Source organism: Eutrema salsugineum, unplaced genomic scaffold (genome assembly GCF_000478725.1).
Source record: "Eutrema salsugineum unplaced genomic scaffold, Eutsalg1_0 scaffold_17, whole genome shotgun sequence".
Lineage (NCBI taxonomy): Eukaryota > Viridiplantae > Streptophyta > Magnoliopsida > Brassicales > Brassicaceae > Eutrema > Eutrema salsugineum.
In genome coordinates, this window is record NW_006256852.1 from 3,723,746 (window position 1) to 3,741,902 (window position 18,157).

The following is an 18,157-nucleotide window of genomic DNA, read 5'->3' on the forward strand; positions in this document are numbered from 1 at the left end:
TAAGTTAATTCAGTTTAAGTCATATTCCTTTTTGGTTTTTGGAACTCTTTCGTTAGGTTTTGCCTATATAAAGGCTTTGCATTGCTTCTTGAGAACACATTTTTTTGGCATAATTAATAGCAACAAGTTTTCGTTCTTACCTTGTCTTGAGATTATCTGAGTTTCTAACACAAGAAGCGGCTCCCTAGTCATCCCCTTGCGTGGATTCTTATCCCTTTGCGTGGATTTCACGGTTTTGAGCTAGGTTTCACTTCGGTATGCTGCGCCATTTCCCATAGAGCTTGAAGTTGAGTTTTTGGATGATTGATATCATTGGAAAGAGGTGTGTTTCCAGGTGTGGTGAACCCAAATATTTTAGTTAGCTCCTTGAATGTCACCGTGTACCTCTCTCCTTTCACTACAAATGCTATAATTCCAAGATCATTCCCTGAAACTCTCCTTGCATCTCTTGGATAAAACATCTCAATGGCCAAGGATGCCAAAAATTCTCGAGACTCCTCTTCATAAGCATTTTCTCTTAGCTCCAAAAGTGATTTAATTCCCATATTTCCAAGGAGAGTTTTGACATCCTCAAAGATACCAAGCTTTTTCAGAAACTCCACATCAGGGAATCTCCCTTGCACAATCCCAATCTGTTGAAACTTCATCAAATAATCAGCTGTTTCCGGTGTACTCTTCTTTTCTTTCTTAGTCATCTCTTGAATAGTGCCTTGAGAACCCTCAGCTGAGCTCTTGGAGCTTGAGTCATTCTCTGTTTTCTCATCATCAGAGATCACTGCCAGCTTTTTACCCTGTCTTTTTGAGCCAGAAGCAACCACTAGAGCCATCTCATATTTTCTTGATCTTTTGGGCACTTGTTCTCCTTTGGTTTGCCTTGCGGCTTTCTTTGTGTTCTTGCCATTTCCCTTTGGCTTTGAGGACTCTAAGACCACACCTTTCTCTTTTGGTGCAAGGTTCTTCGTCATGCGAGCAACAGCAGCAGTCCTCTCAGTTATCTGCAAGATAGTTTCTCAAACACAAGTTAAGCACCAAGATCAAATTCACCAAGTATCATGAGAAAATGCAATAATGATTTTTTTTGGAAGTGAATGGCAGATGATTCCTCAAACTAAGCATGAACTAGAAATGCTTTCAATAATGCTAAACAACAATGCATAGCATCAACTTAGCAAGAAACCATCAAGTCATCAAAATCGATTAAAAGGTGACATTTTCTCATTTCAACTTTAAAAACTTAAGAACAGGTGAATTGTCAAGCAAGAACCACATTTTCATGTGTTTTCTATCCTGTTATAATTTTTAAAATCATTCCCAAGGCATCAAACTACCTATAAGAATCGATTCCACAAAAAGCAAACTCAAAATTGCCTTTAATGCGCATGGAAAAAAATGATTTCTTTCGGAAAAAAATACCTTGGGATTCTTTCGAGCAAAATGCGGTTAGAATTCAGGATAGACAACTGGAAAGCGAGCTCAATGCACTTGGAATCACTAAATTTGAGTGAGAAATGAGAGAGTTATGGTGTTTCTAAGTGCAAGAAGGGAAAGAGAGAGCAAACTCGGGTTTGCTTGGAGAAGAAAGAGTGTGTGGGTCAGACTCAGCCTTTGGACCAGCGGTCCATAGATCCAATTTGACCAGTTAACCTTTGACTTTCTCATTGTGCTAGTTGACCAGCCATATGTGCGACATGGACCTTCCTGATAGTAGGTTTTTTTAGCCTACTAAGGTCAATTAACCTCTTGTGTTGTAGCACTTGAGGGTCAATCCAAATGGAGAGATTCTATACACTAAGACTATGAGGATCAATTCTTAATCCAAGTCTAATTAAACAGGTTTTGGTAAAAAAGTGATCTAAAACATAAAACAAATAAGAACAAGCAGTAATTAAAAATTAAACAAGCAAACAAGACAAACAAAACAAAGATTCAAATCCAAAATAAGAGAAAGCTAAACCTCTAGATGTGATCATTGATCAGGGTGCTTTAAATGTGAATTCATGATGCTAAGCAAACAATGCAACATTTGCAATTCTTTCGTCTAGACTTCCAAATCAGATTAATTCATTCTCATGACAAAAATACCTTTGTTAATTAATTAATCAAGACTAATTCTCATTAGTAAATAAGATATTAACAAGCATAAGGTTCCAAGTCTAACATGACCAAACAGCCTCTTTGTGCATCAAAATAAGAGCTAAGAAAGACTGAATCTTATACAGAAAGATAAAGCAAGCATCACATGATCTCAAATTCCAATCAACTTAGAACTCTAATCTAGATTAATCCTCTCATGAAGGCCTTAATCTCTACACTAATCCACTTTCAAACCAAATTCATATTTGTGAAATATGAATCAATGAGCATTAAGAAAAAGTTATAATATGTCATTTATGCATTTTAACTATCACTCTCATGATGAAAAAGGCATAAACCCTTAGCTTAGCTCATTCAGGCATTTCATCAAACACCTTGTGGGTGGAGAAATGCCTAAGTTTTAGATCAAACTTATAATGAGAGATCTAACATTAAGAGCAGCTAACTAAGGAAAGGAAATGAGAATCTAGAGCCTAAACATCATAATAACATCTAAGCACTCTAATCTACACACCTAGAAGCTTAAAAGAAGACTACTCACTAATCATGATTAACACACCTAATCTTTTGCAAGAGGTGATGTTAGTCATGATTAGAAGCAAAGATAAGAAGATGAGATGATAAGAACCAGCTTTAGATTGATTAAATACTTCAGTCAGATATCTCTTAACAAACTCGTTTTTGACTCAAGCAGAAAAGAAAACAAAGAGAGAATGAAAGATAAGATGTCTAGGGTTTTTCTCCCAAAAACTATTTATACTAAGGGTTTTGGACCGGGTCAGCCTAGGAAAAACTGGGTACTTCTCCGGCTTCAAATGGGCAATGTGCTGACTGTGCGACTTGGTCAAGTGTTTCCCATCTCGCAGGCCCAAGTCGTACAGCCCAAGCCGCATGCCTATCTAGGTGTAAACCGCAAGTGTTTGTGCTGTTCAGGCTTTCTTTTTTTCAACTAGCACAACCAGGACGCATTCTGGAGAGAATATGTGTGCGAGTTGGTCATATTTAGTCCCAAGTCGCAGGTCCAAGTCGGTGTAAATCGCGAGTCTTTCTGCGGTTCAGTTCGTTGCTCGGCCAACTCGCATAATCCAAGTCTCCTCGGACCACTCCGCATTCAGGGGAGCGTAACTTCCTGGATATGGATCCAAATGGAAAATTACAACTTCAGTTGAAAGAGCACTCAAATATCTCAAACTTTGGTGAAGAAACCTTAGGCACTTGGGAAGTGGAAGGTTCCCCGGAGGGTTCATATTTGCAATTCATTGACACGATCAGAAAGAGGCTTCTAGACATGTGTCCATTCCGGAAACGTTATCGTCTTGCTCATAGCTCGAAATTGAATGATCTCAAACGTTCTGGAAAGAAGACTCAAATATCTTGAATCTTGATGAATATCCCGGAAACTGAATCAGACTGGAAAGGCATCCTCCCACGCAATCTTTGTCACTCATCGGATCGGTCTTGAAACTGTAGCGAGATAGGTGTGCCTTCCGGTGAGCTTAACTCTGTACTCACCACTCCAAATCCAATGATTCCACCTGTTCTGGATCCGTGCGCTGATCATATCCAACTGTTTTGAAGACCTTGTAACCCTAATCAGATGTTAAACCTCCCCGGACAGGCGATCTTTCAGACGTATCGGATTGCTCCGGAATGGATGCGAGCCAGGTCTGTCTTCCGGTGGCCGTATCTTTCAGCACAGTGCTCCAAATGCCCTGATTCGAACTGTTCTGGGTTTGTGGCTCAATTATCTCCAACCTTAATGAAGACCCCAACAGCTGAAACGGACGGCAAGACCTTCTGGTAACGTGATTTTTGAGATGTATCTGCATCCGAGATTTTGGCTGAGAAACTTAACCGCCAGTACGTGTTTTTGGCCGAGAGATCTACCCGCAGGAAGGATTTTGGCCGAGAATCTCCGACCATCAGTACAGCATTTTTCCGAGAGACTCAAAATTGCCCCTTTACACCATTTTTAATCATTTCATCTCCATTTCTTCATCTGAATCACTCCAAACCGAGCAAAACTCTCTTGGACCTAATGAAATCTCTTATGTCCTAAAACAATGCCTAAAGACCTAAAATGTATGCAAATGAGACATGATTTAGACTTAAATATGTGCACTAATAATGCAATTTATGAATATATCAACTTCCCACACTTATCCTTTGCTTGTCCTCAAGCAAAAAGAACAAATGAGAGAGAGAGGTTGAATGCTTGGGAGTTCACATTTCTTAAAGAGAGAGAGAGTAATCATCAAAAGATCTCAACTCATGGTCATAGTTACTAATTCTAAATTGCAATACAAACTGGTGTACTCATAAAAACTAGCCATGCTCATCACCAAGTGAACCAAAGTCAAGTGTCAATCTTCACAAGAATTCCTAACTCTAGCCCTTTGAAATTCATTTAAGTATCATGTGGATCGTGCTCATGCAAATCATGTGAACTAATTTGGCTAAGGGATGAGGCTATGAGACAAAGATGATCTCATTCAAAGCTTATAGGTTCAGTGCAGCTGAAGGGATCACTCAAGAAGGAATAAACTTTAACAGAAAGCTAAGGGTAAAAGGCAACTGATGCATACAAGAGTAGAATCCCATCTACCCAATGCCCCAAGTTGGTCTTTCACCTTAACTCTACACTCATAAAGAACACATCTAAGATACCCTTCTCTCAAGGCATTCTTGCCTTCTCAACCCATTTCTCACTTCACTCTCAATCTATTTCTCACCAGGGGATTCACTTAGCTCCTTCTCACTTAGCATTGTCTAGCCTCTTTTCTTTTCACTTTAAACACTTGAGCCTCTTTGGCTTCTTTTCTTTTCTTTTCACTTAGAGGCTAGACTTTACTTTTCAAAACACAAGAGCTTTCTTTTTTTAAACAACAGACCCCAAACCGATTTCTTTTCTTTTCCATCCCCTGGTTCTCATCTCAAACTCTCTCTTTTCCACTCAGTGTTTCCCAAGATCTCTTCCTATAGCCTACTCTAGACTCATGATGCAGAGCTAGATCTACATGAAACTCTACTCTTGTCGCCCTAAACCCAACATTTTCTGTCAAGTTTATTCAGAAAAGACCTCACATCTCTCACTAGAGTGTTTCATGCTTCAAGGAAGGTTTGGTTAAAGGCAAGGGAACTGTCTCAAGATGAGAGAACAGCTATTTGAGCTAGCAACGAGTGGCAAAAAGGGATAAAAGAGATCAACTATTTTTTGGTACCCATGAGTTCACAATGATATGCACAAATATGATAATTGGATTGTCAAATTATGGTTTTCACTTAAGCAAGGATAGAGTTAATCACAACTTGATCCAACTTAACACAGAAGCATTAAGACATCAGTTCCAAGGATGGTTCACCCTTGATTTCTTACCAGTTTTGCAAGCAATAGAGAATTAATAAGGACCATGAATTCAAGATCTTAAGATGATTCTCTCTCAAAGAAATCTATCATTACTCCCATGCAAGTGATGCAACTGATATGATTATGCAACTAGACTCAACCCTAAAAATGTGAATGCAACTAAAACTAACATTTTTTGTGAAAAAATTTCAGATTTTTCTACTTTTTATGGTTTTTTTATGTACTTAGATGCAGACTCAAGATGCAAATCAAAATAAGAACAAGAGAAAACATGATTAGTAAACACAAAACCCCTCCCCCACACTTAAATAACACAGTCCCCTGTGTTATAAAAGCATGAGAAAGAGGAAAAATCAAATTCAAAATAAAACTGACAAATAAAAAATGCTGAATGCTCATTTAAAAGTGTTTGGAGTGATACCTGGTGTGGTTCTTATGCAAAGGTGGAGTGAGTATTGCACCAGATGAGGCTAGACATCTCTGGAGATGGGTTTTGCTTGGCCTCAACTCCCTTGTGCGACATGGACTTGTCTTGGACCAACTCGCACACCCAAGTCGCACATAAAGCTTGGCTTTCTTCAGTTGTGCGACATGGGCTGCTCTCCTTCCTATCTCACACACCAAAGTCGCACATAAAGCTTCTTGAAAGTTCTGGCCTACTTTGTTGCTGCTACATGGCCCTAGAAGACACCAACACACACACCCATGTAGGTGTGATTTGCGAACAGGTGTGCTACTTGGATCAGGGGAGAACCGACCCGCACACCCATGTAGGTGTGATTTGCAAACAGGTGTGCTAGATGGGACCTGACCTTGTCGGACTCGCACACCCATGTAGCACACCAGGCGGCTCACCAGTTTTCATGCCTTAAGTCCCTCAGCTTGTTCTCAGACTCCTTTTCACTTTGTCCTTGGACCATAGCATCCCTAAGTCACCTTAGACCTGAAAAAAAACTTCCCAAAACCCATCAAAACATCCTAAGAACATAAAAAGAAAGAATAGAAAAGATTAAAATGATTATATACAAGTATGAGCTTGGGGTGTCTCCCAAGAGCACTTTGTTTAAAGTCACTAAGTTTGACTTTGCAAAACCTGTTCTTAGTGAGGGAGAGGAGGATCTTTGATGCTCTTTCTCTTGTCCATGAATTCAAGCATGAGGTCCTTGTTCATCAGCTCTTGGACACCATCAGATCCCTTGTCCTTTAACCTTGTATTCCACAGCTCTACCATCAAACTTCCAAGGGGTGAGAGTTAGGACTTGAGAAGAAAACCCAAGAGTGAATGATTTGGTGCTTGTTGGGTTCTTGTCTTGATACCCTGAACCATTGCCTTTGTTGCTGCTGATCTCCTTCTCACTTGGTGTAAGACTCAGAGATTCCAAGCAAGCTTCATCATCACTAAAGAAATCCCCTTCAAACTCAAGATCAGGTCTTATGAGGGATTCTTTCTTCTTCTCAACAGATGCAAGGGGTTGAGCTTCTTCTATAGTTCCCATACTCCTCTCATACATCATCCCATAGCGTTTCAACTCAGCAGAATCATCAGATATAACCCCACAAAACCCAGCAAGAGGAGATTTAAGGGGATAAGCTACTTCATCATCTAACTTAGTAAACACTACTCTTTGAGTATCAAAGTTCATCCTTGCTCCTGTGGTGTTCAGAAATGGAGTTCCAAGCAAAAAAAGGTATCTCTTTGGTCTTTTTCATCTTCATGACTATAAAATCAGTTGGAACTGTGCATTCACCAATTTTCAATGGGTAGTCTTCAAGGATTCCATATGGCTTCTTTTAGGATGAATCTCCAAAGGTAATTGACATGGGGTGATGCTTAAGACTCTTGATCCCTAGTCTCTCCACCATGTCTAAAGACATTACACTTATGCTTGATCCAGAATCACACAAAGCATTGTCCACTTTCAAACTTCCAAGAGAGCATGGGATGGAAAACTTTCCTGGATTACCTAACTTGGAAATAGATTTGGGTTTCACCCTTGTTGAAACAGTACTAGAGACTCCATCATATGTCCTTCCTTGAACCATTCTATGATCCTTTCCTTCAGCAATCTCAGAATCATTCTTTTTCATATCAAAATAAGCTGCCTCCCCATCTTCTTTCTCAATGTCCTCATTGAGATCACAGAACAGGAACTCAAACTCAACTATGATGGCATCCTCATCATCTTTTGTCAGGCATTTTTCACTTGAGACATTGCCATGGAGAAGATCCTCAATTTCTTGGACAGCAGCATGATTCTCATCATTTGAGAGGATTGCACTGCAGTATTCTGTTTGATGTGCAACTGATGTCCCTGGTAAAGATCTTTGAGCTTGAGAACTGCAGTGGCCCTTGTTGTTTTCTAGAGTCTTGAATTTGGAAGCCAATGTTGAAAGTTGAGTTAGAAGATCAGAATAAGTGCAATCCACCTTGTTGTTAATCTCTGCCATTTTCTTGTTGAAGTCCATGGCACCACTTGCTTGACCTTGGAGAATTTGCTGGAGCAGGTTATGTACTTCTTGATCCTTATTCCCTGAGTTTTGTTGGAGGCTTTGCTGTTGGGGAGGGACAAAACCATGTTTGTTTTTGATGTGAGAGTGAAAGTTCTGGGTGGGGTGATTCTTATAGTAGGTAAAGCCTTTTTTGTAACGTTGTTGTCCACCTACAAAGTTTACCTCAGCTGTGATGTCTTCCCCTTGAAATGTATCTTGAAACACATGATTCACATCTCTAACCAAGTTGACTGACTTATGAGAAGCTAGGAGAAGTTTATCTAGCTTGTCATTGAGAGACCAGATGTCTTTCCTTGTCCTTTCCTCTTCAGCACACACAACACCTCTTGAATTCCTATCAAAGTCTGATCCATAAAGCTCATCACTCTGAGCTACATTCTCCACAAGGGTCATGGCATCATTGACTTCCTTGGTCATGAAATTACCATTTGAAGCTGTGTGTAAGAGTAGTCTGACCTTTGGTAAAGCACCTCTGTAGAAGGTACTTAGCAGCTGGGCATTGCATGGTATACCCTCTAAATCTTTCCCAAGTCTCACAAAAGGATTCATGGTTCTTCTGAATGAAACTTGATATTTCATTTCTTAACCTTGCTGTTCTTGATGAAGAGAAGAACTTACTTAGAAATGCTCTTTTGCATTACTCCCATGTTATGACTGATCCTTGAGGTAGAGACTTTTCCCATTGCTGAGCTTTGTCTCCTAGAAAAAAAGGAAATAGCCTCAACTTGAAACTGTCCTCACTCACTCCATTCATCTTAGTTAGATCACAAACTCTATCAAAGTTGTCAATGTGATCTAATAGGTCTTCTAATGCCAAGCCATGGAACTTGTTTGATTGCACCATGTTGATCAAGCCAGATTTGATCTCAAAATCGTTTTCAGGTGTAGGAGCTTGAATCCCATGTCTTTGACCCTGAGCATTGGCCTCATCACCAGCTCCCACAACTGTTCTTGGACGTGGTGCTGGACCCTCTTGCTGAGCCTGGTGGTTTCCATTACCACCATGAGCCTGTTGCTCTTGATCCATACCCAACCTCTCAATGTGCACAGCTCTTTCTCTTTGTCTTCTTGCTTGACTTCTGGTATTCATAAACCTGAAAACAAAGACAGCACTTGAAAGGTAATCAGTAAAACAAAATAAAATGACTTGATCTCAAGAAGATCCAAAGTCTTAATGCTCGAATAAACTCTCCAATTGGCAACGGCGCCAAATTGATAGTAGGTTTTTTTAGCCTACTAAGGTCAATTAACCTCTTGTGTTGTAGCACTTGAGGGTCAATCCAAATGGAGAGATTCTAGACACTAAGACTATGAGGATCAATTCTTAATCCAAGTCTAATTAAACAGGTTTTGGTAACAAAGTGATCTAAAACATAAAACAAACAAGAACAAGCAGTAATTAAGAATTAAACAAGAAAACAAGACAAACAAAACAAAGATTCAAATCCAAAATAAAAGAAAGCTAAACCTTTAGATGTGATCATTGATCAGGGTGCTTTAAATGTGAATTCATGATGCTAAGCAAACAATGCAACACTTGCAATTCTTTAGTCTAGACTTCCAAATCAGATTAATTCATTCTCATGACAAAAATCCCTTTGTTAATTACTTAATCAAGACTAATTCCCATTAGTAAATATGCAATTAACAAGCATAAGGTTCCAAGTCTAACATGACCAAACAGCCTCTTTGTGCATCAAAATAAGAGCTAAGAAAGACTGAATCTTATACAGAAGATAAAGCAAGCATCACATGATCTCAAATTCCAATCAACTTAGAACTCTAATCTAGATTAATCCTCTCATGAAGGCATTAGTCTCTACACTAATCCACTTACAAACCAAATTCCTATTTGTGAAATATGAATCAATGAGCATTAAGAAACAGTTATAATATGTTATTTATGAATTTAACTATCACTCTCATGATGAAAAAGGCATAAACCCTTAGCTTAGCTCATTCAGGCATTTCATCAAACACCTTGTGGGTGGAGAAATGCCTAAGTTCTAGATCAAGCTTATAATGAGAGATCTAGCATTAAGAGCAGCTAACTAAGGAAAGGAAATGAGAATCTAGAGCCTAAACATCATAAATCAAACATCTAAGCACCCTAATCTACACACCTAGAAGCTTAAAAGAAGACTACTCACTAATCATGATTAACACACCTAATCTTTTGTAAGAGGTGATGTTATCATGATTAGAAGCAAAGAAAAGAAGATGAGATGATAAGAAACAGCTTTAGATTGATTAAATCCTTCAGATATCTCTTAACAAACTCGTTTTTGACTCAAGGGGAAAAGAAAACAAAGAGAGAATGAAAGGTAAAAGGTAAGATGTCTAGGTTTTTTCTCTCAAAAACTATTTATACTAAGGGTCTTGGACCGGGTCAGCCTAGGACAAACTGGGTAGTGATCCGGCTTCAAATGGGCAATGGGCTAACTGTGCGACTTGGTCAATTGTTTTCCATCTCGCAGCCCCAAGTCGCACAGCCATAGGAACAGCCTTGTGTGCCTTAAATCGTTCAGCCTCAGCCGCATGCCTATCTAGGTGTAAACCGCGAGTGTTTGTGCTGTTCAGGCTTTCTTTTCTTCAAATTGCACAACCAGGACGCATTCTGGAGAGAATATGTGTGCGAGTTGGTCATATTTAGTCCCAAGTGGCAGGCCCAAGTCGGTGTAAATCGCGAGTCTTTCTGCGGTTCAGTTCTTTACTCGGCCAACTCGCATAATCCAAGTCTCCTCGGACCACTTCGCATTCAGGGGAGCGTAACTTCCTGGATATGGATCCAAATGGCAAATTAAAACTTCAGTGGAAAGATCACTCAAATATCGCAAACTTTGGTGAAGAAAACTTAGGCGCTTGGGAAGTGGAAGATTCCCCGGAGGGTTCATATTTGCAATGCATTGAAACGATCAGAAATAGGCTTCTAGACATGTGTTCATTTCGGAAACGTTATCTTCTTTCTCATAGCTCGAAATTGAATGATCTCAAACGTTATGGAAAGAGGACTCAAATATCTTGAATCTTGATGAATACCCCGGCAACTGAATCAGACTGGAAAGGCATCGTCCCACGAAATCTTTGTGACTCATCGGATCGGTCTTGAAACTGTAGCGAGATAAGTGTGCCTTCCGGTGAGCTTAACTCTCTTCTCACGACTCCAAATCCAATTATTCCACCTGTTCTGGAACCATGACATAATCATCTCCGACTTTGCTTAAGACCCTGTAATCTGAATCGGACGTGAAAACTCCCCGGACAGGCGATCTTTCAGACGTATCAGATTGCTCCGGAATGGATGCGAGACATGTCTGTCTTCCGGTGGCCGTATCTTTCAGCTCAGTGCTCAAAATGCCATGATTATAACTTTTCTGGGTTCGTGACTCAATTATATCCAACTTTCATGAAGATCCTAACAGCTGAATCGGACAGAAAGACCTTCCGGTAACGTGATTTCCGAGATGTATGTGCACCCGAGATTTTTGGCCGAGAAACTTAACCGCCAGTACGTGATTTTTGCCGAGAGATCTACCCGCAGGAAGGATTTTGGCCAGGAATCTCCGACCATCAGTACAGCATTTTGCCGAGAGACTCAAAATTTCCCATTTACACCATTTTTGATCATTTCAACTCCATTTTTTCATCTGAATCACATCCCCCACTCCAAATAAGCTACAAAAGCACCTGTTAAACACTCTAAAACATGCAAAATTCTTTTGGACCTAATGTAATCTCCTAAGTCCTAATAATGCAATTTATGAATATATCACTTCCCAACTTCGACCCGCTCAGCCATCTCGGTTTAAATTGCGAGTCATTGTGCGACATGGCACTTGATTTTTTCTATCTCGCACATTCATCTCTCACACTCCAGCTTTCATGCAAGCCTTTGTCTCCTCCTGGTGTTTCGACATGGCCTGATGGAGAGCTATGATAACACCGGATTTTGAGCACTTTTATGGATCGTTTTAATATCTTATGCAGGTGTGTTAACTCTGTTTTCAATGCTTTGTAAGTGATTTCTATGTTTTAGAGTTTTAAAAGACTTTTCAGGAAACTTGGACTAAAGATGTGCAATTTGGAACAAATGAGCCATTTTGGATAAATGCAGACTGTCAAAAGTATGGCACTCGATGAAGACCTTCTCACCGTCTGATCATCCCAACAACTTGAGACAACATAGAGGAGACAACCAGATTGCTAAAGAAATTGGTTTGGAGACAATCCAATGGTTAGATCTTCAAATATTTCCGAACCACTAAAGCCAGAAAATGCAGTCTTGAAGGAAGGCATAAGCCGCGACTGCGGCCAGACTAGGTTTCCCCGCGGTCAGGACCACCGTGACCATGGCCAGACATTATTGACGTCCGAAGATGACCTAATTCAAGCCCAAGTTCAACCCACTACTTATTCTTCAAACCCTAGACGTTTCCAATGAATTAGAAGGCTATATATACTCGTTTTAGGTCATTCTAATGACCAGGTCGTGGAGAGAGAGCAGATAAGAGCCGCATACCTTCAGAGTTGTCGTCTTCGAGAGAAGAAGGAGCCACCGAAGGAGCCATCATCGATCTCCATTTTCATCCTCGTTCTTCGTTCTTTACCTTTCTCTTATTTCATTTCCAGCAAACTATAATACTTCTGTGATGTTCTTATACACTATGACTGAGTAAATTCCCTTGTTGGGTTAGGGATTTTTTAAAGGGTTTGATTTCTGGTTTGTTAGATTAGGGTTTATCTTTAGATTTCTTCGTCCAAATTTGTGTTTCGTTTATGTGGCTTAGATCGACCATCTAGCTACTGCGATTAGGTTGATTTACTCACCGAAAGTGTTTTCGAATCGATTAACCATATTTAGATGAACAAATTCTCTTAGACGGCGTGAGTCGGTCTAAAGCGTTTTGTGAAGTTATCAAACTAATTTTTCTAGCCACTTAGAGTGAATGGGAGTTTAGTAAATCTAGGTGAATGGATTTGTGATTAATACTACGTGAGTAGGTTAGTCTTGGTTTGATTTCAGGAACATATCTATAGAAAACTTTATGTTTAATTCTCTTGTTAGCTAGTCTATGATTCCCGGCGAATTCCCTAACACGCAACACCTTCTCGTATTGATTTGATCTTATTATTTACTTGTTTTTAAGTTTAATATTTGCTATTTTCGTCACTATTCATAAACCCGCAAACAAACATCCATATTTTCATCTTATCTCTGTTCTCATCTCAAGTAAACTCGTATTGCAGTTACTTGGTCTTCAGTGGATCGATCCTAAGTACTACAACGTACATCTGAGCGCTTGCATAAATAGGGTTAAACCTGAGCACATCAAGCTGACCCGCACGTCCATCTTGGTTTAAATTGCAAGTCAATGTGCGACATGGCTCAATTGTCTCTGTCCGAGTCGCACGGCTATCTCGCACACCAGGCGGCTCACACAGTTTTAGTGCCTCAAGCTCATCTCTCAACTGTTCTACAACTCCTTTTCTCTTTGTCCTTGGACCACAGCACTTCCAAGTTACCTAAGACCTGAAACCACCTCACAAAACACTTCAAAACATTCTAAACATGAAAAAGAGAATATTAAAAAGATTTTTTACAAGGATAAGCTTGGGGTGTCTCCCAAGAGCACTTTTTTTAAGTCACTAAGTTTGACTTTTCATAACCTTAGTTGGATGGGGGGTCATCAAGAGAGACTGAGGTAGCTCCCTCTTTGATTGCATTGACCAGGTAGGGCTTCAGCCTTTGTCCATTCACAACAAAACCAATTCCATCTTTTCCTTTAAGCACAACAGCTCCATAAGTCCTGACCTCCAAGATCTTGAAAGGACCAGACCACCTTGACTTTAACTTGCCAGGGAACAGCTTGAGCCTTGAGTTAAACACAAGGTCTCCCTGCTTGAAATCCCTTTTCATAATTTTTTGATCATGCAAAGTTTTGGTCCTCTCTTTGTAGATCTTTGAGCTCTCATAAGAATTAAGCCTTATCTCCTCTAGCTCATGAAGTTGAAAAAGTCTTTTCTCCTGATCTGTCTTGATAAACTTAACAGTTCATAATGCCTTGTATTCCAGCTCAACAGGCAGATGGCAACTCTTCCCATATAGAAGATTGAAAGGAGAGTTTCCAATGGGAGTCTTGAAGGCAGTTCTATTAGCCCATAGTGCATCATCCAATTTCTTGGACCAGTCTTTTCTAGATGAGCTCACAGTCCTTTCAAGAATGGCTTTGACATGCTTGTTGGAAACCTCCACTTGGCCACTTGTTTGGGGGTGATATGGACTTGCTATCTTATGCTTTACCCCATACTTCTTAAGAAGTCTCTCCAAAGTCTTGTTCAGAAAATAACTTCCACCATCACTTATACGCACTATAGGAACTCTAAACTTTGGGAAAATGATGGTCTTAAACAGCTTTACCACCATTTTAGAGTCATTTTTTGGACTTGTTATACTTTCCACCCATTTGGAGACATAGTCCACTGCAACCAGGATGTATTGATTACCATGAGAAGAGACAAAGGGTCCCATGAAATTAATTTTCCAACAGTCAAATACTTTTATTTCTAGAATTGGGTTATGTGGCATCTCATTCCTCTTAGAGATGTTTTCTGCCCTTTGACAAGCATCACACCTCACAACAACTTCTTAAGCATCTATAAACATTGATGGCCACCAGAAACCTGACTGATGTACTTTAGTCACTGTCTTGAAAGCAGCATGATGACCTCCATAAGCTGATCCATGACATTCTAGGAAAACCCCTTGGACTTCTTCCTCAGCTAAGCAACTTCTGTAGAGGTTGTCTTTGTTAAGAACATACAAATATGGCTCATCCCAAAAGAACCATTTAGGTTTCTCATTTCTGGGGGCTCCACTCCACAGGAAAGATAGTTCACAATGTCTGCAAATCATGGAAAACCACCTTCTTTGATGGACTTGAGTTTTTCTAACTCATTCAAAAGCTTCATTGCCATGAGCTGCTCTTCAGGGAGAGAATCATTAAGAGGGACATCAGCTTCCACTCTGAGTCTAGACAGGTGATCATGTACTCCATTTTCTATGCCTTTATTGTCTTTGATTTCCATATCAAATTCCTGGAGCAGCAATACCCATCTCAACAGCCTTGGTTTGGCATCCTTCTTTGTCATCAGATATCTCAAAGCTGCATGATCAGTATACACCACCACTTTTGACCCCACCAGATAATATCTGAATTTGTGAAAGGCATAAACAATAGCCAACATTTCCTTTTCAGTGGTGGCATATTTCTCCTGAGCTATGTCCAAAGTCCTACTAGCATAGTAGATGACATGAAGCTTTTTATCCTTCTTTTGTCCCAGCACAGCACCAACTGCAAAGTCTAATGCATCAGTCATGATATCAAATGGCAAGCTCCAGTCTGGTGCTTGAACAATGGGAGCACTTATCAGGGCTTGCTTGATCTTCTTAAAAACTTCATGACATTCTTGATCAAAGAGGAACTCCACATCTTTACATAGAAGCCTTGTCAAGGGTCTTGCTATCTTTGAAAAGTCTTTAATGAACCTTCTGTAGAACCCAACATGTCCCAAAAAGCTTCTGACTCCTTTCACTGAATTTGGAGCCCCCAAGTTAACCATGACATCCAAATTGGCCTTGTCAACCTCTATCCCAGCTTCAGATACCTGGTGCCCCAATACAATGCCTTCTTGCACCATGAAATGGCACTTCTTCCAATTCAGCACCAAGCTTGTCTCCTCACATCTCCTTAGCACCTGAGACAAGTTAGAAAAACAAGAGGAGAAGGAGGGTCCATAGACGCTAAAATCGTCCATAAACACCTCAATTTTCTCTTCTATCAGGTCAGAGAAAATCGACATCATACACCTTTGAAAGGTGGCAGGAGCATTACACAGACCAAAAGGCATTCTTCTGTAAGCATAAGTGCCATAAGGGCAAGTGAATATTGTTTTCTCTTGGTCTCTAGAGGTCATTAATTCCTCTTCCGGATGTATCCTATGGGTGCATAAGTCAGGTGAGATCCCCCTAATGTCATCTAGAGAATAGCCTATAGCTCTCCTATACTTTCTTAGTTCATTCAACAAAGCATTCTCATCATGAACTAATAAGCTATCATTGATGATCATAGGATAAGATGAATTAGAGCCAAGAAATGCATACCTGAGCTCTTTTGGGAATGGCTTAAGCTCAACAGACAGAGGCTTGTGTTCATCCCAATCTCCCACAAAGCTCTCTTGATCAGCCTGAGTTTCATTGCTGCTGGTGTTCTCAGCCGGTTTAGCCTCTTCCTCAGCTTGTGAACCCACTGCCATACACTCTTGAACTGGTCCCTGACTTGTACTGAATCCACTGATACTCTGATCCACTTGGCCGCTTGTCCCCAGCTTAAAAAACTGTGTTTTTGTACCTGCTACCTTGTGCTGATCCAACACCATCTTGTAGGCTTCACTCTCTTCAGCCAAGAACCCATGTCTCCCTGGTTCTTTTGTCAAGGTGACCTGAAGAGGATCCTCTAGTGTCAGCTCTTCCAATAGCTCATCAGCCAACTGATCCATTGTTTCAACATAGAAGACCTGTCCTTCCATTGTTGGCTTCTTCATCATCTCATTCATGTCAAATGTAAGAGATTCTGATCCAAGGTGCAGCTCAATCTTGCCTCCTCTCACATCAATTATGGCACCTGCTGTAGCAAGGAATGGTCTACCCAAAATGAGAGGATCAACAGGATCTTCATCCATTTCAAGCACAATGAAGTCAGTTGGGTCTTCAAAATCACCTATCTTCACAGGAAGATCTTTAAGAAGTCCAATGGGGAGCCTAAATGATCTATCAACAAGTACTAAAGATATCCTTCCAGGCTTGTAGTCTGTGAACCCCAACTTCTTTGAAATTGAGAAAGGAATTAAGCTCACTGATGCTCCAAGATCATATAGACAGCTGGAAAACTTAATAGGACCAATAATGCAGGGCAATGTAAAGCTCCGTGGATAAGATAGCTTCCTAGGGATTGTCATTCTCTGAATTAGTGCACTACACTCATGGCTCAAGACTACCATCCCTTGTAGTTCTCTTGACTTGTTCAAAATAGAATCCTTTAAAAACTTTCTAAGTTGAGGAACCATAAGGAAAGCTTCTATGATAGGCATGGTGAATTGAGTGTTCTCCAATTGCTTTTCAAAAACAGCTCTAACCTTATCTAAGAGCTACTTCTTGAACCTTCCTAGAAATGGAAGTTTGGGCTGATAAGGTTGTGGTGGCAAATATGGTTTCTCAGGCACCATCTCCTTTGCCACACCTTTGCCCTTTTCATTCTTTACAACTTCATCATCTAGTTCACTCCCTTGAGGCACCTCCTCACCAAGTTTCTCATTGTTCTCAATGAGAACATATTGTTTTTCTCTCTCTGGTAGCTCCTTGCCACTTTTGAGGGTAATAGGATTGGCATACTCCTTTGGGTTTGGCTCAGGCTTCCCAGGAAGAGTTCCTTACTGTCTAAAGAAGAATCTTGATTCTTCTGAAGTTCTTTCAGCTGATGTTGAATAGCTTTATACTTTGAACTCAGATCAGTGCAACTGTTCTCAACCCTTTGCTGACCCTGAAGTATCTTTTGAAGAACCTCACCTAAGTCTGAACCCATCTGCTGACCCTGCTGCTTCTGCTGTCCAAAACCTGGTGGAAACTTGTTCATTCGTGACTGACTAGTGAAGCTACCACCTTGATTCTGCTGAGGTTGCTGAACATATTGCTGAGGTTGCTGAACATATTGCTGCTTGCTCTGAAAGTTCCCTTGTTGACAAGGATAGACTTGATCTCCTGGATTTGCTACATTGGGGTTTATGTATGACAAGTTTGAGTTGTTGAAGTTGTTATACCTCTAGAAATTTTTTGATTCCCAATGTAATGCAGCTCCTCTTGTGTTAATCCCTCCTCATTCACATTCTCAAAGCAAGTACTTTGTTCATCAAACTCTCCAACAAAATGCATTGGCTTCTGAGTAGCCAGCAGTACCTTATCCAACTTGATCTGCAGCTCCTTGATGTCCTTTTTCATCCTTTTTTCTTCATTAAGCCATCTCGTTGTTGACTCTGTCATAGTCCTCTCCATAGGAGTCATTACTCATAGCCAAGTTATCCACCAGCTCCATTGCTGCATTGATTTCTTTGGCAAGGAAGTTGCCATTGGAA

At 40.3% G+C, this 18,157-nt stretch overlaps 1 protein-coding gene and 1 non-coding gene across 2 annotated transcripts; one reads left to right on the forward strand and one right to left on the reverse strand.

Moving 5' to 3' along the window:
- The first annotated feature begins 8,455 nt into the window (after window positions 1-8,455).
- Window positions 8,456-8,561, forward strand: LOC112087706. The gene has a single exon (XR_002900250.1). It is a non-coding gene; the product is annotated as a small nucleolar RNA R71 (small nucleolar RNA).
- Window positions 8,562-14,024: 5,463 nt separating this feature from the next.
- On the reverse strand, window positions 14,025-17,119 carry LOC112087517. The gene is made up of 4 exons (XM_024157428.1): window positions 16,134-17,119; window positions 14,896-15,884; window positions 14,654-14,776; window positions 14,025-14,452 (listed from the first exon to the last, which is right to left on the reverse strand). Exons 1-4 carry the CDS (start codon window positions 17,117-17,119, stop codon window positions 14,025-14,027), a joined length of 2,526 nt encoding a protein of 841 aa, XP_024013196.1.
- Between the last annotated feature and the right edge of the window lie 1,038 nt (window positions 17,120-18,157).

What these genes read in the sequence shown, in the direction of transcription:
- LOC112087517 (XM_024157428.1), bottom strand. Translation starts at nt 17,119, where the DNA reads ATGCCTATCATAGAAGCTTTCCTTATGGTTCCTCAACTTAGAAAGTTT. An exon ending in CCATTCCCAAAAGAGCTCAG is followed by an intron (nt 15,885 to 16,133) that starts GTATGCATTTCT and finishes TTATGCTTACAG; the next exon opens with AAGAATGCCTTTTGGTCTGT. An exon ending in ACTCAAGTCCATCAAAGAAG is followed by an intron (nt 14,777 to 14,895) that starts GTGGTTTTCCAT and finishes TTCTTAACAAAG; the next exon opens with ACAACCTCTACAGAAGTTGC.